At 44.7% G+C, this 25,422-nt stretch overlaps 2 protein-coding genes across 7 annotated transcripts in view; one reads left to right on the forward strand and one right to left on the reverse strand.

The window, feature by feature from the left end:
* CAMK1G (calcium/calmodulin dependent protein kinase IG) overlaps positions 1-13,099 on the forward strand; it is a 51,003-nt gene extending 37,904 nt beyond the window's left edge. For both annotated transcript variants that reach the window (XM_069074764.1, XM_069074763.1), the window contains exons 6-13: positions 1,278-1,401; positions 3,072-3,147; positions 4,148-4,260; positions 5,263-5,341; positions 8,177-8,264; positions 9,770-10,212; positions 10,653-10,783; positions 12,168-13,099. In XM_069074764.1, the coding sequence (XP_068930865.1) occupies positions 1,278-1,401; positions 3,072-3,147; positions 4,148-4,260; positions 5,263-5,341; positions 8,177-8,264; positions 9,770-10,212; positions 10,653-10,743 (1,014 nt within the window). In that variant the 3' untranslated portion in view covers positions 10,744-10,783; positions 12,168-13,099. The remainder of the gene's footprint in view (positions 1-1,277; positions 1,402-3,071; positions 3,148-4,147; positions 4,261-5,262; positions 5,342-8,176; positions 8,265-9,769; positions 10,213-10,652; positions 10,784-12,167) is intronic.
* A 1,227-nt stretch (positions 13,100-14,326) lies between these two features.
* LAMB3 (laminin subunit beta 3) overlaps positions 14,327-25,422 on the reverse strand; it is a 62,616-nt gene continuing 51,520 nt past the window's right edge. For all 5 annotated transcript variants that reach the window (XM_069074769.1, XM_069074770.1, XM_069074766.1 and 2 more), the window contains 7 exons: positions 25,056-25,253; positions 24,118-24,262; positions 22,387-22,594; positions 20,933-21,074; positions 19,912-20,088; positions 17,054-17,207; positions 14,327-14,802 (listed from right to left, as the gene is read on the reverse strand). In XM_069074769.1, the coding sequence (XP_068930870.1) occupies positions 14,666-14,802; positions 17,054-17,207; positions 19,912-20,088; positions 20,933-21,074; positions 22,387-22,594; positions 24,118-24,262; positions 25,056-25,253 (1,161 nt within the window). In that variant the 3' untranslated portion in view covers positions 14,327-14,665. The remainder of the gene's footprint in view (positions 14,803-17,053; positions 17,208-19,911; positions 20,089-20,932; positions 21,075-22,386; positions 22,595-24,117; positions 24,263-25,055; positions 25,254-25,422) is intronic.

Consider the following 25,422-nt stretch of genomic DNA (forward strand, 5'->3'; position numbering starts at 1 on the left):
GCATTTATTAAGTGTCTACCATGTGGCAGGAACCTTATTAGGCACTTTACAAGTATTATCTTATTTGATCGCCATAGCAGTCCTGAAAAAGAGATGTTAATATTACTCCTGTTTTACAGTCGAGGAAGAGAGAGGTTAAGTGACTTGTCCAGGGTCACACAGCTAATATCTGAGGCTGGATTTGAACTCTGGTTTTCCTGATTCCAGGCTTTATATACACTGTATAGGCTTGTATACACGGCTTTACTTCTTAGCCTAGAAGCTCACATTCAAATAGAGGAAACAACATTCAAACAGTGATCTACATTCAAGATATGTAGGGAGTAGATGGAAGGTAGTCTCAAAGAGAAGGCCCTAGCAGTGAGAGGGAAGGAGCCTTGGAAAGGCCTTTTTCAGAAGGTAAGATCTGAGCTAAGTACAAAGGGTATGGGATATCATGTTCAAGATGACCAGTGCTGTTATATCATAAAGAATGAGGAGAGGGGAATGTGTCCTAGAATCAAAGTTTGGGGACTAGAAGGGACCATGGAGGCCATTTAGTCCCATTCTTTCATTTGCCCCATGAGGAAACTGAGGACCAGAGAGGTAAAGTGATTGCCCATGATAACACAACAGATTTGAACAGAGGCCCTTTGATCCCAAATCCAATACTCTTTCAATTAACTATACAGTTCTGCAAGTCATCCAATCCATTCCCATGCCACTGGCCAAAATCCATCTTGACCTCATTTCCCACTCATGCCTTAAAACTGGTGACAACCACCTCTAGAGGGAAAAATTCCACAGCCTTTTTCAGTCTCAGACATCAGGGCTTTATAACTTTCCTTCCCTCCTGGTTTGATAATTTAGTCTCATGTCTATCTTAATTCCCTCAAGTTAAATCCAGGGCCATAAATTTAGATTCTGGACACCTAAGAAAAAATTTTATAGCTCCCCAATGTACCATAGATTTGGAATCCTCTGGGAATCTAGTGCTTCCCATATGTTTCTCCCTAAGGGAGAAGGTCTAAAGACTATTGTTGAAGTACCCTTCAGCCTTTTTCTGGAATTTCCTCCAAACATTGACCTATTGGGGTATTGGGATAATTTTCATGTTTCTGGTTGTGGAGGAGGTGAAGAAGGCAAATTCAGGTCTAGGAACTCAGCTTTCCAGAGGATTTGCCTCCCCATGAGCTGCTGAGTCAAAAGAAGGAAGGAGAGGCATTTGCCTGAGATCAATTTGGATCATATGACATGTGACGTTTCTCTCTTGCTTCCCCCCCAATTCCCTCCCACAGCCCGAAAACCTGCTCTACCTCACCCCTGATGAGAACTCCAAGATCATGATCACAGACTTTGGTCTATCCAAGATGGAGGAGAATGGCGTGATGTCCACGGCCTGTGGGACTCCTGGCTATGTGGGTGAGTCAGGATCAATGGGGAGGGAAAAAGAGGGGGATCAGCCAGCTAGCTAGCTATGCCCAACCGTGGGCACATAACAAATGTTCATTGTGTTATACTGTACTGTACTGTATTGTATTGTATGACTCCAGCACAGCTGACCTAGAAGAATTAAAACCTAGCTCCCCAAAAGGTTCAATTTAGTCATTTGACTTTGGAGAACCAACATTGCCCCCCACCCCGAGTCAGTCAGCCAGCCTATGCTTCTCCAGACCTTGCCACGTTATTCCAAAGCTCTGAATCTTTGGTTACCCTCTCCCAGAGTACAATTAGTGTGACTCACAGCCTGCTGGGGGCTTGTCAACCTATCCCTGTGTGATTGTGTTCAAAGAGCTGAGATGTTCTGCAGTTTTCTCTTAAGCCTTCATATGAGTTTCTAGGTTCATGCCTCCCTTCATCTCCCCATGTGGAATTGAGGGGGGCCAAGGGGGATCATGAAAAAAACATCACATGCTCTGAGACTGAGTTTTGAGTCTACATTTTCTTTTCCCTTCTTCCTCTTTAGAAGAGGGATCCCCCTGATTATCAGAATAACAATAATAATCGTAGTGATAGCTGGCATTTTTATCAGCTTTAGGGTTGGTAAAGTCCTCTTATATAGACTCTCATCTGAGAATTCCCCAGAGGAATAGAGGTAGGCTCCTGACTGAAGAAATATGCTCACAGGCGCTTAGAGTTGAAAGGTGTTGCCTTAGAGATCAACTAGTCCAAAGACCTTCATTTAGCAAATGGGAAAACAGATCCAGGCATGGGAATCTGACTTACTCAAAGTCTTATGGTGAGTAATTATCAGGGTCAGGATTTGAACCCAGGACTTGTAATTCTACATCCAATGAGAATATCTTAGAGCACGGAGACTAGGAAACCATCCAAGATAGTCTCTCCCAGGAGCCTTTAAATGACTTAGGGTAAGTTTTCTGAGGGCAGTAGATGGGAAAGGTCTCCATAGTTAAAATTTACACCTTGTGTCACCATCCAACTCTTGCTGCTTATCTTTAGGCCTAGGGTCACCTGGCAGGTCCCAGTGTAGGTTTGGGGGAGGGGGAAGAGTTGGTAGGAGCAATGACAATAGGAAGTTTCAATATGGAATGTTGATAAAGAGTCCCGGCCCAGGAGGAAGGTACCTCAGAGAGAGCAGATACTCAGTAACCAATGCGTGCAGAACACCCCACTGGGTAGACCCCCCCAACACACACACACACATACACACACACACGACAGAAGACCCAGTCCCTGCCCTTAAGGGGCTCCTTGTCTGATGAAGGAATCATATCCCCTTCTCAAGGCAGCCTTATCATCTGATCACAAGCGAGCCAAGTTGCACAAGGATGTAACATACAGAACACTTAGAAAACAACCTAGTGATAAGTATGAATGAGTACTGAGAAGTAGAGTACGTTTATCTTTTGTGATTTCAATATGAAAAAACAAATGCACCATCAAGTGAGGTTAATTGGACTCATAGGAACTCTTTCCCTAAACCCAGGGAAATTTAAAATTTTAGTACACATACATATATGTGTGTGTATATGTGTAAGTATGTGTGCATGTATATGTATGCATATGTATGTATATAAAATTTAAAATAAATCCCAGCCTATTTCCCTAACTGAGTGTTTGCTTTGCCATAGCTCCTGAGGTGTTAGCTCAGAAGCCGTACAGCAAGGCTGTGGATTGCTGGTCCATCGGAGTCATCACCTACATTTTGTGAGTAGAATCTGTGGTCTGCTTGGTTCCTCCACAGTTCCAAGAGCCTGGTACCCAGCTCTATCCTAGCCGCCCTAGCCAATCCCAACGCTTCTCTGTTCAGTGCTCACCTAGATTTAAAAAACAAACCAAGATCCTCTTCAGATCCTTAGTTTAAATGCCTTCCACTTGTCCCTGAGAGCCCGGAAGAAGTAAAGAATCTGCTCAGCTGAATAGCATTGAGAGCGAGACCTGGCTAGCTGAGTTCCATCTGCTTACTTGTTTCATCTGCCCTATTTATCTCAGCTAAAGGTAGCCCAAGAAAAAAAATGATGAGGAAAAAACATTGCCCTTGGTTTATATCCTCCTGTGAAAGTTTATCTTTCTACAAGGTTTCCCAATAAACACCACACACACACACACACACACACACACACAAACACACATTCACACTTCTTTGCAGGTGCCTAGGGTCATCATGCTCTCCTGTCTTCCCTCATCAAGATATGATCTCAGACCAGTCTTATATCCCTTCACATGAATTTTTCACATGATGTCCCTCTCCCTTACTAATAGGATTATATAGAAATATTTAGAACTGATAAAAAGACCTTGGGGCTAGTTAGTCCAGTGCCTTCATGTTACAAATGAGGAAACTGAGGTCCATGGAGGTTGTGATTTACCCAAAGTCACACAGATAGAATATAGTTTACTTTAATCCAGACCTCTTACTACAACATGAAAGATTTCCCCCTGTTAAAGAGATTTCAGCCACACTGGGCAGGAACACTGGGAGAGGTGGGACTTTCCTGGGCTGACCATGCCAGCTATCTCTGGTTCTAGCTAGTAAATCTTCTGTGGCACTTATTCTTAGATCAGAAGCATATGTCACCCTGTGCTGCCCAGTCCTGTGGCCCTCTACCCTCCATCTGAGCAGCACAAGTAAAAAGTGGAGATAGGAGGGGTGACAAAGAGCTGACTGAGGAGTAAGCTGCTTTTTTTCTCCTGGTGCATGTTGCAGGCTATGTGGGTACCCCCCTTTCTACGAGGAGACAGAATCCAAGTTGTTTGAGAAGATCAAGGAAGGCTATTACGAGTTTGAGTCTCCATTCTGGGATGACATTTCTGAGTCTGGTAAGGTGCCTCCTGGGTACATCAGTCAGAGGGAATAGAACCACCGGGTTTTCTTCCTCCTTGAACCCCCTACCTAGGGTCTGTCCAGCACAGAGGGACATTGGGGACTAGAATAGGAAATAGGACAAAGGAGCAAAAGTAGCTGAGTGAAGCAACATATTGGGATCAGAGTTCCCTATCCTTCCTCCCAAAGATCCCTGGGAATTTTGCGATGCTCCAACTGCTTCAGAAACAGGGTAAATTCTCACCATCTTGAGTTTAGTCTGCTCCAGCTCTCTGTTACTAGTCTATGCCCAAAAAATGGGGAGGGAGGGAAAGAGGGAGAGAGAGACAAGATGAAATGATGTCAAGAGAGCACAACCAGGCAGAGGACAGTGGCTGGGGCAAGTCTGGTACAATTAAGGACCTGGATGCCAAGAAAGAAGTATGCTATGGTGCCAGGAGAAGCGCTGGCTCTAGCAAAGGCATTGCAATGTAGTGGAAATAGCCCTGCCCTGGGGAGAACGAGACCCTGCTTACCCATTATTTGACCTCAGGAATAATTCACTTTCTCTCTCCAGATCTCAGTTTCCATATCTGTAAAACAAGAGGGTTAGGTTGGCCAACATCTGTGGTTCCTGCCAGTTCTTACATCCCCTGATTCAGTAGTCATTTAAGAGATGTTTGTTGAGTTGAAAAAGCGAAGGACCAGACCTGAAAAGCACCCAGTGTTCATGTGGGCGTCCATGTGCACACGTGTACTTATGCATATGTTTGGACACGTGTGTGTATGTGTCAGCAGAGCTGTGTGTGGGTGAGGTTCCTTGAAACCTCTCTTCTTTGAGTAGTTGATGGTAGGTTGGGTTGGGTTGTTTTTTTTTTTTCACCCTTTAGATATTTGAAATTGCCACTTTAGAAGATTAGCTGGCTATGCATTTGCTCCCACTCACCAGCCTGGGGATTCATTTCCATCAGTCATGAAGCCTGCTTATGCTTTGTTGCGTCTTTGATTTCTCCCCACAGCCAAAGATTTCATTTGTCACTTGCTGGAAAAGGATCCCAATGAGAGATACACCTGTGAGAAGGCCCTGAGTCACCCCTGGTGAGTGGGGTATAGTGTGGGCCTTCCCTCTGAGCCCCAGGTCAGAAGCTCAGCATGGACTGAGAATTTCAGAGCTGGAAAGGACCTCAGATATCATTTAGTCTGACTACTACATATATAGGAATCCCATATATAACATAGCTGATAAAAGTCATCTGGTACCTTTGGGAAGATCTCTAATCTTGGTGATCTGTGATACAGTGTAACTGTATCTGGAATCCAAGGACCTGAGTTCAAATTCTGCCTCCAATGTTCATGAGTTATTTGATCATGGAAAAGTCACTTACCCTCTCCGGGCCTCAGTTTCTTCATCCATAGAATGAGGAGTTTGGGCTAAATGGTCTCTGAGGCCCCTTCTGCTTCTAAATCTAAGATCTAAACTGACTTCTTCCTGAGGCAGCCCATTCTTCATTTGGGCAACTCTAGTTTTTAGAAGGTTTTTCTTTATGCGAAACTAAAATCTGTCTCTGTGCAACTTTTACCCATTGTTCTTAGCTAGACCCTCCTGGGGCCAAGTCAAACCCTTTTTTCCACATGACAGCCTTTTAGATATTTGATCACAGCTAACTTCATCTCTCCAGTAATTTTAACTAATCCTCCAATAGCATGGGTCCCCATCCTCTCGCCATCTTGGTCTGGCATGGAGGAGACCCTTAATGTATATTTGTTGACTTGACTTGGTCATCTTTGTCTAGATGCTCTTTGAGTCTATCAATGTTCCCCCACTAAAACGTGGTATCCAGACTTGAATACAGTACTCCAGAAGGGATAAACCAGTACGGAATGTGATAGGACCTTCAGAATATTATATTCGCTAAAGAAGGCCTCTTCTCTTATTTAGTCTACATCTATATGCAGTTAAACCTTCTGCAACACCAGCATCATTCTACAGGGCAACAGAGGATGTGGAAAGTTGGCAATCATATCTCATTTTTATTCAGTGGATTGGAAAAAGACAGACCCCTCCAGGCTGACTGCCTCCAACCAACAAATAAAGGACACATTGCCAAGTGCATGCATCAGAAAGCAGTGTTACTGAACTGCCATTGAGAGTTTTGTGTTTGGTGCAGTGGGGGAGGTAGGGAAGGTAGCAAAGAGACAGAAAAATCAAGAAATGATCATCTCTAGTCCCTGCCCTCTGGGAGTTTTTACTCTAATTGAGAAGAGGGTAGGGAGGGAAGTGGTCAGAACATGAGTGTATGAAATTACCTAATACTTACAAAACCACATTTATAAAGGCCAATGAATACAAACTAAGTCCTTAGACATGTCTGTTCCTCTTTTGCTAAAGAACTTAAGAAAGTTCCCTATGGCATGTCACATCAGCCAAATCCCCTTTACTTGGATTTCAAGAAAATCTATAATATGGTCACATCCTTCCTCAATCGACATTATTTACTACTGCTCCCCCATCCAAAGACATCTAGGCACCACAGAGCTAGCTAGGTGGTTCTTTGACTGGACTTAGAACCAATACTACCTGCCTTTAAAATCTGCCCCATTCACATGCAAATTGCATGACCCTAGAGAAGTCTTCTCTCTCAGTTTCTTTATCTGTAAAATAAGAGAGCTGGCCAGTATAGGAGATTTGCTTGGCTATGCAATCATGTTATAAGCCCTTCACCAGCGGATAAGATTTTGTTGATTTTTAAAAATAAATTTTAATTTTAAAACAGGGAGAGAAAGACAAGAAGGGAAAGAGAGAGAGAGAGAGAGAGAGAGAGAGAGAGAGAGAGAGAGGGAGGGAGGAGACAAAGAGGGAGGGAGGGAGAGAGAGACAAAGAGAGAGACAGAGAGAGAGGAGAGAGAGAGAAAGAGAGAGAAGAGACAGAGAGAGACAACGAGAGACAGAGACAGAGGGAGAGAACTTGATAGTGTCTAAGGCCTCTTCTGTCCCTAAATCTATGATGCAGCATCCTCAGCTTTGGCCAAGCTGGTCAATTCATTGTGCTTCCCTAAACATGCCATGTTCATTCCTGCTGCCATGACTTTGACTTATCCCATGGTTCCCTGTCTTGAATAGAATGTCCTCCTGTCAGCACTCTGCCTATCCAAATCCCTCAGGGCCTAGCTAAGTCCCACCTCAGGATGTTAGAGCAAGAAGAGATCTTAACAAACATCTAGCCCAACCCTTTTATCTTACAGACAAAGAAGCTGAGGCCCAGAAAGAAGGAATGATTTGGCTTGGGTTACATAGCTCACAAGTGGTTGAGGTGGGACTACAAGTTCAGCCCTCCCCCAAAGTCTTCCCACCTACTCCAGCCAACATTAATCTCCCTCTTCTCTGACCTATCTTAGCACTTTTCTGTTCGTTTCATGGGTATGTCATTTTTCCAATTAGCCCATAAACCCTTTGAAGGAAGGGTTCTCCTCTCATCCTTCTCAGTCCTCCTTAGCACCAAGTGCAGTACTGGACTCAATAGATGCCTGCTGGCTGACTGGTAAAGGCAGGGGTGTCATATAAAAGACTATATGTCATATAACCTCTTATACTAATAAGAGATTAGTGAAGAAGGAGTGACTGAGCTTTGAGCAGGGGAGCACAGGGATGAAGAAGCAAAATAAGTGTTCCTTAAGACCCATTCTTGACTTCCTCTATTCTCCTGGAACTGTAGGTCACAGTTCTTCCAGAATAGGAGAGCTTTGTGCTAGACTTAGCTATGCAAGGGAGCTATAATCCCCACCCTGCTTACAAGCTACCACTTCAGCCACTAATATAAGCCAAGCTCTCTCCTATGGTCACATGACACCTGTTTCTGCTCTAGTCCTGGTGGTATTGTCCTTCTATCCAAGTAAGAGAAACACCCACCAACTTATCTCCATTTCTCCCTCTAGGATTGATGGTAACACTGCCCTTCACCGAGACATCTACCCATCTGTCAGCCTCCAGATCCAGAAAAATTTTGCCAAGAGCAAATGGAGGGTAAGTTGTCCCCTTTGGCTGGTGGGCAAGGCTCTTCCCTCTCCAAACAGATAGAGAGGGGACACTTTCATGCTCAAAGAAGATTCTGGAGGGGATCCTTCCTGCCTTGGGGCTTCAGAGAATCACAAAATCCCAGAGTTTAAATGGATTGTAGAGGTCCTCTTGTTCAAACCCTACTCTAAGCATCAATTCCTTCTATATCACCCCAACAAATGGCTGCCCATCTTCCATTTCAAAGCTTCTCTTTGTGGGTACAGCTTGTTCTCCTCATCAGTCCATTCCATTATTAGGTCATCTTCATTCTTTAGAAGGTTTTCCTAATACTGAGCCAAATCAGCCTTTTTTTTTGCCACTGTCAGCTATTACTCTTACGTCTGCCCACTTGTGCCAAGCACAACAAGCCTCGTCCCTCTGCCAGAGGACAGCCTGTCATAGACTGAAGCCATCATGTCCACAAACAGTTGATTCAACAAGCATTTATTAGACATATGCTGTTTGCTTAAATCACTCTGATGAGTACTGGGGCTTCAAAGACAGAGATGAAAGACTCCCTGCCTTCCAGGGGTTTACATTCCATCATCCCTGCTAAGTCTTTCTCAGTTTCTTCAGTGCATCTCTGTAGCTTCCAGTGTTCAGTGAGGCATTTAAAGCCCTTCGTGCCGTGGCCTCTTTCAGTCTTGTTATACATGACACCCCTCTGTGCGTCGTGTTGTTGAGTCATTTCAGTTGTGTCTAACTCTTCATGACCCCATTTGGGGTTTTCTTGGCAAAGATACGGGAATGTTCTGCCATTTCCTTCTCCTGCTCGTTTTACAGGTGAAGAAACTGAGGCAGACAGGGTTAAGTGACTTGCCCAAGGTCACATGGCAAGGAAGTGTCCAAGGTCGGATTTAAACTCAGGTCTTCCTGGATCCAGGCCCATTGCTCTATCCATTGTGCTACCTAGCTGCCACACACACCACAACCCATCTCCAGACTCTGCTTTTGCATTGACTGTCTCCCATGCCCAGAATGCTCTGCTTCCCCACCTCCATCTCTTAGCCCCCCTGGTTTCCTTCCAGACTCAGCTCCAATCCCACCTTCTGCGAGAGGCTTTTCCCTACCCCCACCCTGCCAGTTGCCTTCCTCCTGAGACTACATTCCACCCATTCAGTAAATCCCTTTCACGTACAGGTATTTACATGCTTTCATGCTTATTTGAATGCAAGCTCCACAACAGCGATGACAGCATTTTTTCTTCTCTGTGTATTCCAATACCTAGCACAATGCTCGGCATGAAATAGGCTATAAATTAATGTTTGCGGACTGTCTGAACTACAAGTTAGGGGTAAATCCAAGAAGGAATCTTGAGCCGGGAGACAGGGTCCCTGATTTCTCTTGCTGGCTCCTCCTCTAAGACAGGAATTGGTATATGCCAAGGACTATGGTGGCAAAAGCGAGGGGGAAGTCCAAGCTCTCATAGGCCCCTAGTTTGCATGGGAGATGGATGTTGTGTCTTCCTTCAGCAAGCCTTCAATGCTGCGGCTGTGGTACATCATATGAGAAAACTACATATGAACCAGCATGCTTCAGAGGCCCGCCGAGAGTCAGAGGGAATCCAACCCAGTACTGTGCAGGCATCAGAGCTCTCCACATCCAGCACCCCTGTGCTCAGCAGCCCCAAGGCCCCACGTCAGGAAGAGAAGCTTGCAGCTCCCATACCCACCTGGCTCCCTTGCCAGCGTGGCCCCTGTCACCCCACCCCGGACAGCACCGTCTCTGAGAGCAGGTCCGTCAATTGCCTGATCAATGGCTCCCTACAGATCAGCAGCAGCCTAGTTCCCATGCACCAGGGGGCTCTGAGCAGAGGGCCCTGTGGCTGCTGTTCCAGTTGCCTAAACAGTGGGGAGAAAGGAAAGGCATCCTTTGGCTCAGAACCAGCACTCCTCAAAAAGACCAACAAAAAACAGTGAGTAGAAATGGGAAGAAGCAGGGATTCCTAACCTGGGTCCACAGATACCCGAGAGATCCAGGGTTAGATTTCAGGGAGTCCATGACCATGGGGAAAACAAATACATCTTTATTTCAATAGAATTGATTTCCTTTGTAATTCTATGTATTTCATTTAATACATTTAAAACCTGAGAAGGGGTCTATCCATAGGCCAAAGGGGTCCATGACCCCCAGAAAGGTTAAGGACGCCTGGGGTAGAGGGAGGAAAGGGAACCCTGCATGTAACTTGTTCCAGATGGTTATTTGTTTGGTATTGAACTCAGGGGAAGGGGCAACAGTGACAGGTATAGGGAGGGACAGGAGTATCTCTGTCTGTCTCCAGGCATCTCTGCTTCTCCCCCTGCCTTAAAACCACTCCTCTTCCTAAAAGCTCTTGCTGTGTTCTTTCTTTGTCAGGCACTTCAAATCAGAGGTTATGGTCCCTGTTAAAACCAGTAACCACTCTCACTGCCGTTCTGGGCAGACTGGAGTCTGTCTCATCATGTGATCCATGGTGCCATTGTCTCCTGTATCTCACTTTTTTTCCTGTAAGTATGCCCATGACTGGAGATTCCCTCCCAGGTAGCAATTTCATATGAGGACTGGGTCAGAAGCAAAGGTGTAACAAGGGTAAGGCAAGTAGAGCAGTTGCCCTGGGTGCATTAAACTGAGGGGTGCATAAAAACATGTAAAATATGTGATTATTATTCCAAGCACACATGCCATTGGGATGAGGGGATGAGTTATTTTTCTATTCATAATTTCAAGTACAAAATTAGATAGTTCTGATCAGAGGGGTTTTCATTGCTCTTGGACCAGAGCCGCATAAGTTCCCTTTAACGATGCAAGTGATTCAGGGAAAGCTGAGAGGGATGGAAAGAATATTCCCTATAGCACCTCCAAGGGTGCTAAGAAGAATGTGATCTGGAAAATTCAGGGGTGAGAGACAGGCCTCCTGACTGACTGACTAAGGAGGATTTGAATTAAATGCTGCCCTTAGGACTCCCCTACTCCCCTAATCCCACCCCTGCCTTAGAGATATCCCAATAGCAGCTGAGAATGGATGTCTTAGAAGCAGTGCATCCTAGGGATGAATACCTTGGCCTTGGCCTTGACTTCAGAAGACTTGGGTTCCAGTTTCAGCTCCTGCCCTGAGCATCTGTTTGTTTCGGGGACACTAGAAACAGATTTATATAAAACTTTTCAATTTACAAAGCGTTTTCCTCCTAACAGCCCTGTGACTCATATAGTGGCAGATGTTAGTATCCCCATTTTGCAGATGGAGAAACTGAGGCCCAGAAAAAGGAAGGAATATTCAAGGGTTGCACAGCTAGGAAGGGGCAGAGCTGGGACTTGACCATTTGAGACTCTTTACCAGAGCTAAAAGACATTTTAGGTGGTACAGTGGATAGAGTGATAGCCTTGGAGTCAGGAAGACCTGTGTTCAGTCCTTCAGCTAATACTTATTAGCTGTGTAACCCTGGTTAAGTCACTTAACTTGTCTAAGCCTCAGTTTCCTCATCTGTAAACAGGCTGCTACTAATAGCATCTCCTCACAGGGCTGTCATGAAGGCCAAATGAGAGAACATAAGTGAAGGGCTTTGCAAACCTTAGACTGCTATATAGATTTTATTAGCATTACTATACTCTAGCCACAACCTCTCTGGGTCTCACTTTCCATACCTATAAAGCAGAGAGAACTATCTTAACCAGCTTTGATTCTGAATGCAAAGAATGGCAAGGCACATATAAATATAGTAAAGGCAACAGTTTTGCCTGTGAATGGCAAGTCTCCTCTACTATATGGTCCGACATAGATCAGCTGTTGGGAACCAAGAGAGGGAAAATAGAGAGGAAGCTAGAGGAATATGTTGGGGTGGCAGCCTCTCTTTCTTTCCTGCCCTGATCCTTCCCCACCCCTTCCTTTTGCAGGAAAGATATGGGACTCTCCTCTGCACTTCCAGACCAGAAAAATCACCCTGAAGAGGAAGGAAGGGGGAGCAAACCCAAAGGGCCCTCAGGAAAACAGCAGCAGGGCCTGGCAGGAGGCATTTTCTGGTGACAAGGCAGCAGACTGGGTGGTCAGGAGCCCAGGGTGGTCAGGAGCCCAGGGCCGCCAGGAGGAAGCTGCACAGTGGAAAGGTCTCTGGTGAGGCGCTGGGCAGGTGGAGAGGATCCTCTGGCTTCCAGATCCCCCTAATGTGATTGCCCCCTCTGCCTCTGGCCTCTACCACCCATCACTCTCTGTTCAGTGTACATAGATTGCTCTTCTCACAGCTCCACGTGAAAAGCTGAACAGGTTGGCTGAGTTATGGTATCTCTCTTGACAAAGCCATAAGTAAGGACCATCCATTCCCCTGCGATCCCCTGATGCCACCCACATGCTTCCAATACAACCTCCTGGGCCTTCACCCTGGCGAGCTCCGTTCTGCTGACCCTTGTTATGTAACTGCGTGCAAGCATGAATGTTCTTATTGGGTTCTGACAGTTAATTCCCTGTGTTCTTCCTGTCTCCCTAGCAAATTTTTAGAACAGGCCAGCTTTCTCCCAGGATTCTTTGAGAACCATTTCCTTTCCCCAGCCCCAGTCAGTAATGAACATGATGATATGGCACACTCCAAAGCCTGAGATGAATGATTAATTAACCTCTGTGTGGGGATTGCCTTTCCAATGTCCCCACCCTCCCACCTCCATTGATATGTAAAATTGAGAACTGACTATTTTTTCATTTCAGCCAATAAAGATCTAGTCCCTCTCTCCCTGAAAGTTCCTCCTCCAATTCTCATTCCTCCTCCGGGTTATAGCTTCCAACCTTTCAGGCTTCTCTCTGTCTTGTGCTTAATAAAATGGACATATTTTCTCTACCGGCCTCCTTTGTTTCTTTCCATAGCCTCCGGGGTTCTCAGGCAAGTCAAGTAACCCCATTCTTCCTGAAGCAAACCGCACTGGGGCCCATTCCCTCACATCACAGATTTTGCCAGGTCTCTGTCTCTGACATACAGTGTCCCCATCAGACTCCCTCCCTAACTCCCCCACCCCCAAACAAGGAGATTGTAGGCAGTGCAACACAGGGTTACCCCCAGGCTGTTCCCCACATCCTTTACAAAGTCACTGGCTTCCCACACACACATAATTGTTGGACTTGCTCACTATTCTCCATGTCCTTTCTGGAGGACAGAGAGGACATGAATCTAGTAGACTGGACAGAGGCAGCAAGGGCCACTCCCATTTAGCCATCCTAGTTGACTGCTTTCAACAATGATCTTTGCCCTAAAGAAGGAAGATCTCTTGGGAAGATGCTGCTTCAAAGCTCCAGAAACTCAGGATTCTGATCCTCACTCTGCCATTTAGAAGAAGAGATTTAGAGCTACCAGGGATCCTTGGTATCATCTAATCCACCTGCCTCATTTTGCTGATGAGAAAACTGATGGGAGGGGAAATTAAGAATCTTGCTCAAAATCACACAGGCAATAAGTAATATTGCCCAGGTGCTCTGAGTCCAAGGCCAGTGCTATTTTTACGATGTCACCACCCTGCTCGTCTTACTGGCTTTGTGACCTTAGACAAGCCCCTTAATCTGGTCTGAGTCTGTTCCCTCAAATTACCATCTATTTTCTCATTTGTCTAGAAGTCAATATCCCTCAGCGTCTAGTAGAATGTAAGCTTCTTGAAGGCAGAGACAGGTTTATTTGGTTTTGTCTTTGTATCCCCAGCACTCAGCCCAGTTGGTGCATAGTGAATCCTTGATGGAGGATCAGGTGACACGCCCCCCCCCCAGCCCTTTCCACTCTGAACATTCAAGGAGGTCTAGTAACTTGTCCCCTTGTGGTCTCTTTGGGATTTATACAAGTCACTATCTGACAAAAGGATCTGGCCATTCAGCCAGTCAGTGGCAGGAAGGAAAAGGAAAGGGAGAGGCTGGCCAATCTGCCCCCATGGCTGAAGGAGACTGAATTCAATCTACTTGCCTGCCTCACACAGACCCTTTAGAGGATTCATGCAACCAAGTCTGCCAAAAAGGAAGCAGGTGCAAAAAACAAAGGCTGAGGGAAGAAAAACAACATTCAAATCTCTCACAGTCAGCAACAGGCTCCTTTATAAAACAAAGACTTTTATTGGGCTGGTGACTGATTCACATTCATTTATCACTTAATAGTTGGGTGTTTGGTGCATCAGCAATCCTCTGCATCCATCTGAGATGTCTCTAATCATGCTTGTGGCTTTGCTGGCTTCAAAGACAAGAGCCCAGTGGTCCAGCCCACTTCCTCTCATCTGCCACTGCCAGTAATCTGACCAGCTGCTTACTCAGACCCAGAGCTTCTAGGCTATTTCTTGGAAAGCAAGAGAGGTAACATGGAGCTAGGAGTTGATCCCTACTCTCCAAGGAAAAGCAAAAACTGGCATGGCCCACGGCTTGAGGATAACAGGGATCATTGACAGGTGGCATAGTAGAGTACCCGCTCATTAATGTGGTCCCGGATTTTCTCCACATGTTTTTCCAAACCTGTCAGGTCTGCTGAGCGCTGGGTGATGGCCTGGTTTCCCAGCAGTAGCTCTGCTTCCATACCTGGGGAGAGAAAGAGGATCTGAGGATAGATGATGGATCTCTCTCTCTCTCTCTTTCTCTCTCTCTCTCTCTCTCTCTCTCTTTCTCTCTCTCTCTCTCTTTCCCTCCTTCCTTCTTTCTCTACTTCCTCCCTCCCTCCCTCTGTCTCTCTGTCTGTCACACACACACACTTACACACACACACACCCCCCAGACTCTCCCCTCTACCAAGGCAGATGGGTTTGGAGGCAGAGGCAAAGATGAAATGATCCTGGAATCTCACCCCTTCACTTTAGTCACAAGGACCAATAAAGAAAGAGTCTTTTCCATACTTAGATTCTTCTTTCTCCTCTCCACCCCCTTCCACCTTCACCACCACAGAAGCTCAGAAAATGATCTCCAGTCCTCTTTTAATTCAGCCTATTTATGGATTCCTGATCAAATTTCCTTTGAAATTCTCCTTTCAAAATGCTCTAAATCACTCTTGATTGGAGAAATGCATATAAAAACAACTGAGGTACCACATCACACCTATCAGATTGGCTAACATGATAAAGTAGGAAAATGATAAATGTTAGGGATTGGAACACTAATGCATTGTTGGTGGAGTTATGAACAGATCCAACCATTCTGGAGAGCAATTTGGAACTATGCCCAAAGGGCTATAAAACTGTGCATACCCTTTGACCCAACAATACCACTTCTAGGTCTGTATCTCAAAGAGATCATAAAAATGGGAAAAGTACCCACATGTACAAAAATATTTAGAGCAGCTCTTTTTGTGGTGGCAAAGAATTGGGGCTGTCCATCGACTGGGGAATGGCTGAACAAGTTGTGGTATATGAATGTGATGGAATATGTTTGTGCTATAAGAAATTATGAGCAGGGGACTTCAGAAAAACCTGGAAAGACTTATATGAACTGATGCTGAGTGAAGTGAGCAGAACCAGGAGAACATTGTACACAGTAGCAGCCACATTGTGTGATGACTGACTCTGATAGAGCTAGCTCTTCTCAGCAATGCAAGGAGCTAAGATAATTCCAAAAGATTCACAATGGAAAATGTCATCCACACCCAGAGAAAGAACTTCAGAGTCTGAATGCAGATGGAAGTATACTATTTACTCTATTTTTCTCTCGTTTTATTTTGTTTCTTCTTTCTTGTGGTTCCTCCCATTAGTTCTAATTCTTCTTTACATCATGACTAATGTGAAAATGTTTAATATGAATGTATAAGTAGAGCCTATATCAGATTGCATGCTGTCTTGAGGAGGGGGAGAAAATTTAAAACTAAAAATCTTATGGAAGTTAATGTTGAAAACTAAAAATTAATTAATTATATAAAAAATACAATCTTCCTTTCAACCTGGCTTACCTCTCCTAAAAAAAAAATTATGGCTCTTTATTGCCTATAGAATGATATCTAACCTTATTAACCAGGCATCGTTACTCCTAAAACAGTCATAATCTGAAGCCCTGAATATACTTCCCTCCACCCCCTTACTCTTCCCCACCCAGGAACACTCTACTGACACCTAATTTACCTTTAGATGTCCAACTCCAATTTCACCTTTCTCATGAAGCTTTGCCTCACCACTCCAGTCCATGGGGCCTCTCCCTTTCCTCAACATCAGGGGTAAACACTTTCTATAATACTTACTTGGCATTAGAGAGGAAGCAGTAGCTCAATGGATAAAATGCTGAGCTTGGAGTTAGGACAACCTGGGTTCAGATACTACCTCCAGCAATTACTAGCTATGGGCTCCTGGGCAAGCCACTTAGTCCCTTCGTGCCTCTGGCTAACAAGTTAGGACTCAACCACTAAGTCAAAAACAGATCAGTTCTGATCTGTTGGTGAAAGCAGTACCTGGTGCAGGATACTTATTTGACATTTATATCACATTTCTCTTCATTGCCAATAGTCTTAACAAGAGGTTTACATAAGATATGTATCATAGCACCTAAGGGAAATATCAGATTCTATCCAGGAGGGATGTTCTTTTCTATGCTCCACAACACCTAGTAAAGTGCTTTCTTAATTGCACATCCTCAATGCTGCTAATTCCAGAAGAGGGGTCTCTGGATTGGGGTGCAACCTCTGGATTGAGGTTGATTGAGGTTCAGCCTTTATTAGAGATGCTAAAATTAGTCTACCAGTGATAGAGAGAATAAGAGGGGATGGAGGGTGTGCAAAGAAGGGGTGGAGAAGCATGCTGACCCCACCTCCATACTCCTCCCCCCACTCCCCTTGAGGAGGGTAAATGGCCCTCACCTTTCATCCTGTCCATCATAGACATGGTCTCCTCAAAGAGCTCTTCCGCCTCAGACTTGACGCTCAGAATGCGATTCCCCTGCTCCCCCAGCATGGGGCTCTGACCCATCCGGTCCTTCAGTTCTGCATACTTTTGTTTCACTCTCTCAAATCCCTGAAGGTGATCAAAAGGAATAATCTAATTGCAATGATAGGGGACTACTGCCACCACCTCCATCTTCAACCTTACATTAAAGAATGGAGCTCTTCATGGTGCTATAAGTTTTTTTTTAATTGTTTTAGTCTCTGATTATTTCCCCTGGATTATTTTTATTTTCCCTGATAGAGTTGCCCCAAAATGAAATGGGCTACTTGATGATGTAATGAACTTCCCATCACTGGAAGTATTCAAGCAGAGAGTGACCATTTGTCAGAGATGTTGCAGAGGAGATCCCTGTTCATGTACAGTCAGACTGGATGACCCGAGAGGTCTCTTCCACTTCTGAGTCTATAATTCTAAAGTCTAGAAATATAGTTCTAATCTAGAATTATAGACTTGAATTATAGTTCTAGTCTAGAATTGTGGTTCTCTTTTTGAATCTAGACTATCAAGGCATAGGCCATGCTTTACATGCACTTTTGTGTTCAACACAGCAGCTCGTTGACTTGATGATGATAACTCACATTTCTAAGGGACTTCATAGTTTCTGAAGCACCTTCCTCTTATCATCCTGCCAAGACAGGCAGTATGAGGACCATTAGCATGGGTGTCCCAATGGCTGGCACCACCACAGTATTAAAGCATCCTGGAGGGTTAGGCCCTGGCATCAAAGAAAGCACTGCTAGTTGTGACAAATCTGTGAGTGCCCAGGTCTACATCCTTCACATCTGGCTCAGGGGCTACCCTTCTCTCATGGTCTCCTGCCCTATCCTCACTCACACTCTGAGACAGGAAATATTTTGACTCGTTTCTTTGGCTTTACCCACTGGCCGTGACTTGTGCCTGCTGATCACCAGTTAACAACCAACAGTCTTGTGCCTGCTTCCCCATCAGCTTCCAACTGTGCTGAGTTCTGTCTCCTCAGGCCCCACTCTCCATGGACCCATGAGAGACATGATTATCCCCATTTTACAAATGAGGAAACTAAGCCATAGAGAGTTGAAATGCTAAGTGGTAAATGGTGGTTCAGGGACTGGTGTGGCATATGTATGCCATTCCCCCAAAGGCAGATCTGTTGCACAGAGCTTGCCAAGATAGGCAGCAGAGAATAAAGAAAAGAACACTGGATTGAAAGCCAGAGGATCTGGATTCATATCCTGGTTCTCCTACCTACTTAACCTCTGTGACCTTGAGCAAGTTATTTCATATATCTAAGCCTCATCTAAAAAATGAGGGACTTAGAGTAAATGACTGCAAAAGTCTCTTCTTTAAAATAAAAAACCATGGTCCAATAACTGCCCTCTATGACCAGGGTAGGGAGAACAAGGCAATAAGTGACCAAATCTCTAACAAAGGAGCTACTCACTGGCTTTTTTTTTTTCTGAGCTAACAGGAGAGAGTGGATTATACAACTTGGCCCTTTTAACTTCAGTTTGACAAACATTTCTGCTTTTGTCTTATTGAGTGACTAATGCTGTTTCTCTTTTAGGCTGGTGATGCTTCTGTAAATCATTTAAAGGCAGATGAGAAAAGCCTCCCTGCTCTCAAGATTCCCAAGGTTAACAATCATAGCTTTCTTTGTCTCTCCTACATGGCTCAGCATGGCTCTGGGCCTATAAGAAGTGCCCAGGAAGCACCAAATGAATAGGCCAATGAATGGAGTTCCAAGAGGAGCTTCTGAAGGACATACCAGAAAGGCTTTGGACTGCAGAAAATGGCACAGTTTTGTGCCTTCTGGTCCCAAAGAGTTTAAGGGAGAGTGAAATAGATATTTTGAGAGTAACCTGTTATCTAAACTAATTTCCTAGCCTAAGAGTACAAGTTTGAATTAGGAGAATGTAAGACAGAGTCCCAGACAGTCAAAAACAGTCCAGCCATAGTAGCTTGCTTGCTATTCCCAACATACAATGCTCCATCTTTCTTCTCCATACCTTTGTACTATCTGTTCCTCATGCTTGGAAAGCTCTCTAGACTCACTTGGACTCACGCTTAGAATCCTGGCCTCTTGAAGAATACCTTCTTCTAGAGCAGGGAACCTGAGACCTCAAGGACACATGTGCCCTCTAGGTCCTCAAGTGTGACCCTTTGACTGAATCTAAACTCCATACAACAAATCCCCTTAAAAGGATTTGTTCTGTAAAAAGTGGACTCAGTCAAAAGGCTGCACTCAAGGACATAGAAGGTCACATGTGGCCTTAAGGCTGCAGGTTCCCCACCCCTGTATCTAGACTCATCTCTCATGGGCTCTTCAAGGAGGTCTTCCCCAGCCCCCAGAGGAGCTGCTAGTTACTATCTTCCTTTTTAGTATTACCCTGTATCTACTTTGTATGCATTGTGTATATAACCTCACATGTTATCTTCCCTATTAGAATGTAAGTTCCATGAAGGTAAGGTCTGTGTTACTTTTTTACTTATATTCCTAGCACTTAACAACATTCGCTAATTGAATGATCTGAGCTCTACCCTTAGGTTCATTGCATGTCCTTAGGCATATACAATAAACTAGAACTCTGTAAAGTGAGGAAGGTAGCACTAGACAAATTCTAAGATCCTCTCCAGCTCAAATGTTCCATAATTAGATCTAGACACTTGTTCTTCCATTTCCCAGCCTGTAAAAGAGACGTTCCTATTCCTTTCCTTCCCCAAGGGGCACCAGGGCTGTTGTGCCTAGAGGTAACCAAGTCCACAGTGGTTGGGGCTGACTGTTATCTCCTCATACCTGCTGAGCACTGAGAGCATGCTCATTGGCCCCCTGGGCAATCTGCTGGGCTTGAGCCGCCTCTGCTCTCTGCTCCCCGACCTTGTTGCGGAGCTGCTCAATACGGTCCCTGAAGTTGGTCAGCTGCTCAGTCATACCTGTCACCATTCTTTCTGTTGGAGTGAGAACCTGCTTGACCTAGGGAGGTGGAAAGGGGGGGTGAGAAGGCAGGGGTGAAACTGGGAAAAAGAAAGAGCTTCTGGCTTACCGGGACATCCTGTGGCATTCTCATTCTCGTGCCAAAAAACACTCCCCAAATCAGCAGCTACAAAAGTTTACTCTGACCTAGAAAATCCACATTGGTCCTGCCCCAGATCTCCCTCCTTCTCCTGCTTCCCTAAGACTTGGCTTAGAGCTCTTCCAGGTAAGCAGTTGTCAGTGCCAAACAGAGTGTTTGGCATACTTTGGTAGGGGGTCGGTGGGGGTAGGGACCAAACCTTTAATTTCACTGTTACAAGGAATTCCCAGTGAGGAAACTCCCTTAACCTGCTCTGCAACCTATTACCTTAGAGAACTGCCTGGGAATCAGAGGTTAAGTGACTTGCCCAGGGTCACACAGTATGTGTCAGAGAAAAAATCTGAACCCAGGTCTCTCTGACTCTAAGACCTACTCTTTAGCCATGATACCATACTGGCTGATACTATTGAAAGAAAAAAAATGAATGAATATTGTAGAAGATATTTCTCACTAGGTTCAGGTTTTTAGAGGTACTAGGTACTTAGATGACTCTCCCCTTTCTGAGATCCTGTGCTTTCTTAGGTAGTACCCAAGACAATGATAATGGTACTCACGTGCCTCTCCTCCCCTTTCCCCCAGAGACCAGAAAGATCAACTCTTAAGGAAGCCAGCTTCCCTATTTTCACTAGGCTTGTTGCCTCCTTTCTAGAAGATCTCCCTTCTTTGTAGTCCTGTGAGCCAGTAGTCCCTTTTCTAACTTTTCCAGTTTGGAGGAGGAGGAGAAGCCATCGAACCCTGGCTCACCTCAGCGATCCGGTCCTGCAGGAGTCCCAGGGAGCGACTGGTGCCTTGCATGGTGTCCTCTGCTTCCTGAAGTGCCGCCGTGCCCTGGCGTAGGTTCTCCACCACATCTTCCACCTGACCCTCCACAGCGATGGCACGGCTCCTTATGTGTTAGGAGAAGGGCAAAGGAGAGAAAAGAAAGAAGGAGAATATGAGCTCCCATCCTGCCAGCCGCAGGGGCACCACTTCTCAACCCAAGCAAGAGGTTAGGACAACTGAGTCAGTTGTTTTATTTTTCTGGATGCTCCCACTCAAGTGCAAACATTACACCACAAAAAAAGTTAGAACCCTCCACCAAAAAAATTAGACACCTTAGACTGCCACTTTCCATATTCCAGAACATGGGATTTGAAGGACATAGGTCCTTAATGCTAATAATTATAAAATAATAATAATGATGATGATAGTAGCTAACATTTCTATAGTGTTTTAAGATTTGCAAAGTGCTATGCATGTTATATCATTTGATGGAAAAAATTATAAAACTGACCAAAAAATAAACCTCTAACTTATTCAAATATTTCTATATATCATTTTATATGAAAAGACCAATCAACAAAATCTACTATTAGTGGAAATAGTGCTTGACTTGGGAATCAAAAGATTTTGAATCCCAGCTTTCCCACTCCCTAGTTGTGTGACCTTCAAGAAATTAGTTAAATCTCTCTTGCATCAATTTCTGCACCCGTAAGATAACCAGATGATTCCAAATTTCCATCAATAATATAACTAGATGATTCCAAATTTCCCTTTGCAATACTGATATTCTGTTATACTATGAAAGTGTCAGATGGAGACTGGGCAGCTGTAGATATGGGAAGGTACATTTGACATATTGGTGTTTGGTTCAGTTTTTAACAAGGTTTCCAAACAGGAATAAAAGCAATGGGTATATTTGCATGCATTTGCAATGCATAGGTGTCATTAAGCCTGTTGCTGACCTTGAATTCCTTGTGGCACCACGAAACTACCACAGCCCAGGAATATTCAGGGTACTCAGCATGTGGCAAAATCCATACTCACCATCCTCCATTAAAGTCTCTAATAGGCAAAGGCTCATCGTTATCATCACCATCACTAACATTTATATAGCACTTTAAGGTTTACAAAGTAGTTAACATATAAAATCTTTTTTGTTCCTCATGACAACCCTGGGAGGGAAATGTTATTATTATTTCCATTTTACAGATGAAGAGAGTAAGACTGAGAGAAATTAAATGACTCATGCTAGGTCACACAGCTAGCCAATTTCATAGGATTATAGTATTTAGGATTAGAAGGAAATAAGAGATAATCTTGTATCTTCCCTTTATTATTATCCCACCTCCCAGCCTAGGTCCTAAAGTCATTGTTTCCCTGGAATACATTGGGAGATTATAAGCGACAGGGAAAAAGACAAAAAGGTCGAGCCTTACCTGGCCAATTCTGCCTCATCCTGCAGCTTCCGAGCCCGAGTTATGTCCTGCCTGGTCTGAGACAGAATGAGGTCCACGTTGGGCAACCTGGCTGCAATGGCCTGGATCTCATTCATCTTCCGAAGGACTGTGGCTGAGTCCGTGGGCAGCCATAGAGCCAGAACTGATTCGCTGATCTCCTGGATGGTGGCTGCATCTGTGCTGGGGTCTGAAAGGCAGGTGTGGGCCAGGTGTGAGGGATCCTCCCTCCACCCCCTTCCCCAAAGGTCAGTCAGCCCTTGGATCCAAGGAAGAAGCACACACTGCCCCAATTTAGAAGTATCCCTTTCCTATCCAAGTAAGTATACTGATTCCACTGCGCTAGGCGGGGAGACCGGAACTCCTAGGCTTTAGGCAGGAAAGACCTTACTTACCTGGAAGGCTAAATCCTAACTCTTAAAGTTTGCTTGACTAGGTTAGCCCACCTAGCTAATACAAAAATAATGTTATCAACAAAAAAACATTATTAACAACAATATAATGGATATTACTCACAATGATGTGGAGCTTTAATTTTCATAAAGCACTTTCCTCACCCCACCCCTGTAAAGCTACACATGCATTTTTATCCCTGTTTTACAGATGAGGAAACTGAGGCTCACAGAGGCTGTGACCTACTCAAAGTCACACAACTAGTGTAAGAGATAGCGCTAGAACCCAGGTCCTGTTGGGATTGACTTCCCAAGTACCTTGCCACCCGTACAGATAGGTAGAAAGAGGGGAACTCTCACATCAGATTAGCAAGGAACTCTTCCCCTATGGGAAGTAGGCCTCTCCTAGAGGGTTTGCTCATGCTTACTATGTCCTACCCTTCAGGCCACAAAGTCCAAAAGCTGTGGTTTAAGAATCTGTTTGGCCCTGGCCTTTTAGCAAATCACCAAATCTCTCTGAGTCTCAGTCTTCCCATTTGTAAGAGAAAGAGATGGGGCAGATAGGTGACACGATGAATAATGTGCTGGGTCTGGAGTCAGGAAGACTCATCTTCCTGAGTTCAAATATGGCCTCAGACACTGACTAACTCTGTGACCCTGGGGAAGTCACTTAACCATTTTGGACTCAGTTTCCTCATCTGTAAATGAGTTAGAGGAGGAAATGGCAACCCACTCCAGTATCTTGCCAAGAAAACCTTAAATGATGTAATGAAGAGTCAGACATGACTGAAATGACTGGACAACAACAACACAGAGAGAAAATGTATTCTCCCTACCTCCTCCTACTCACCAATGACGTTTGTGGGACATTAGTAATAGATAGGAAGGTGCTTTGGGCTCTTTGGAATGATGCTATATAGAACCAAGGACTGTAATAATAGCTATGCTTTTCCTCCAGATGGTAGTAATTGGGCCTATGGCCAAGATAATTTCCAGAGAGGAACCAGGAAATATCATTACTAATAACAATAATAACAGAAATAGTAATAATGCATTTGTTTGATGTCTTTGCCTTTTCACATCCACATCTTACCTGATCTTCATAACAGCCCTGTGAGACAAGTATTTTTACAGATAGGGAAACTGAGGTAGAGAGACAGCAAAAGGCCTTGCCCACCCAACATCATTCATCAAGTCAATAGCAGAACTGGGAAATCAGAGTCCGATGATCTCTTGACTAACACCATCCTTCCTCATGATCCATCAGCAAAACTCTGGTCAGGACCCTAATGGTAAAGGGATGGGGAATACATTCACTCACCAGTGAGAAAGTCTCGAACCTGCTGGATGAGGAGGCGGGTACGTTGGACATCCTCTTCCATCTGAGAGCGGCTATTGCTCACCTGGGTCTCTAGGCGCTGGGCATCTGTCTGGATCTGGGTAGCAGCTTCTTCTGCTTCCCTGATCTAATAATGGACATGGAAATAAGACAGACAAGGGCTCACATCTCAAGAGATCCTCTGTCCATCCTGTCCGATGGGATGATATCTCCTGCCCCCCCCCCAAAAAAAAATCTGGGAAATCCTCTCTCTCCTAACTAACTCCTACCCTGGTAGCATTTGGAATTGCCAGGTAGCTATGGCCCTGAAGGAGATGACTGTTCACAGGGGGCACTGAACAACAGACCAAAAACAAAGGCTAAGAATTCTCACCTTTCATATGATATGTGACCTTTCTAAAGCTACATGAGATCATGTCATATCAGGACAGGTTAAAGAGACAGGGGATATTTAGCCTAAAAAAAACCTAGGATAGGGGTAGGTGAAGGAGGAACATGATAACTGTTTTCAAGTATTTGAATGGCTACCTTGTAGAAGAATTAGGTCTTTGTTCTGCTTGACCTGAGAGAGCAAAACTGGGAATAATCAGGAGGAAATTCCAGAGAAGCAGACTTATACTCCATAAAGGAACATCTTCCTAATAATTACAGCTATTCCAAAAAAAAAAAAAGGAACGGGCTACTTCAGGAGGTCATCACTGAAGAGTCTCAACTGTAGGCTAAAAGATCACTTTGCATGTATGAGTTAAGTCAGATGGTCCCTTACAATTCTAAGATTCCACACTCTCCTGTCAGTTTCCTTGGCTGTAAAATGGAGATGAGAATAAGCCTGATCTCCTTTCGAGGGGTTACAGAAAGTGGACTCAGGACCACTGGGCTTTTCTGTTCAACTCTCTCCTTTCTATACAACTCATACCTACCATCTGCCTGGTTTGTTGGAGCTGAGCATTGAAGTTCTGGAGCTGTTGGGACACCTGCTTAGCAGTTCTGAAGGAACTGCCTGCCCGCCGGAGGATACCTCTACAGTCAGCACCACAGACTGTGCCATTGTCTTGGGGACACAGCATCCCCTGGCATTGTCCCGGGGTACAGGTTTCCTGCCTTGTAGTCCCACAAATCTGCCATGGAAAAGAGGGAGAATCAGGAAGGCTTCCTACCCATCACCTTTGCTTGAAACCCACCCACTCAAAGACTGACCCATCCCACTCCCAGAAAACAAATGGCTGGCCATCACCATGGCAACAATGGACCAGAAATTTGTCTCCATAGCAACCACTGAGCATATGG

Source organism: Petaurus breviceps, unplaced genomic scaffold (genome assembly GCF_028583685.1).
Source record: "Petaurus breviceps papuanus isolate PSGF00001 unplaced genomic scaffold, PetGlider_PUasm1.0 90895, whole genome shotgun sequence".
Lineage (NCBI taxonomy): Eukaryota > Metazoa > Chordata > Mammalia > Diprotodontia > Petauridae > Petaurus > Petaurus breviceps.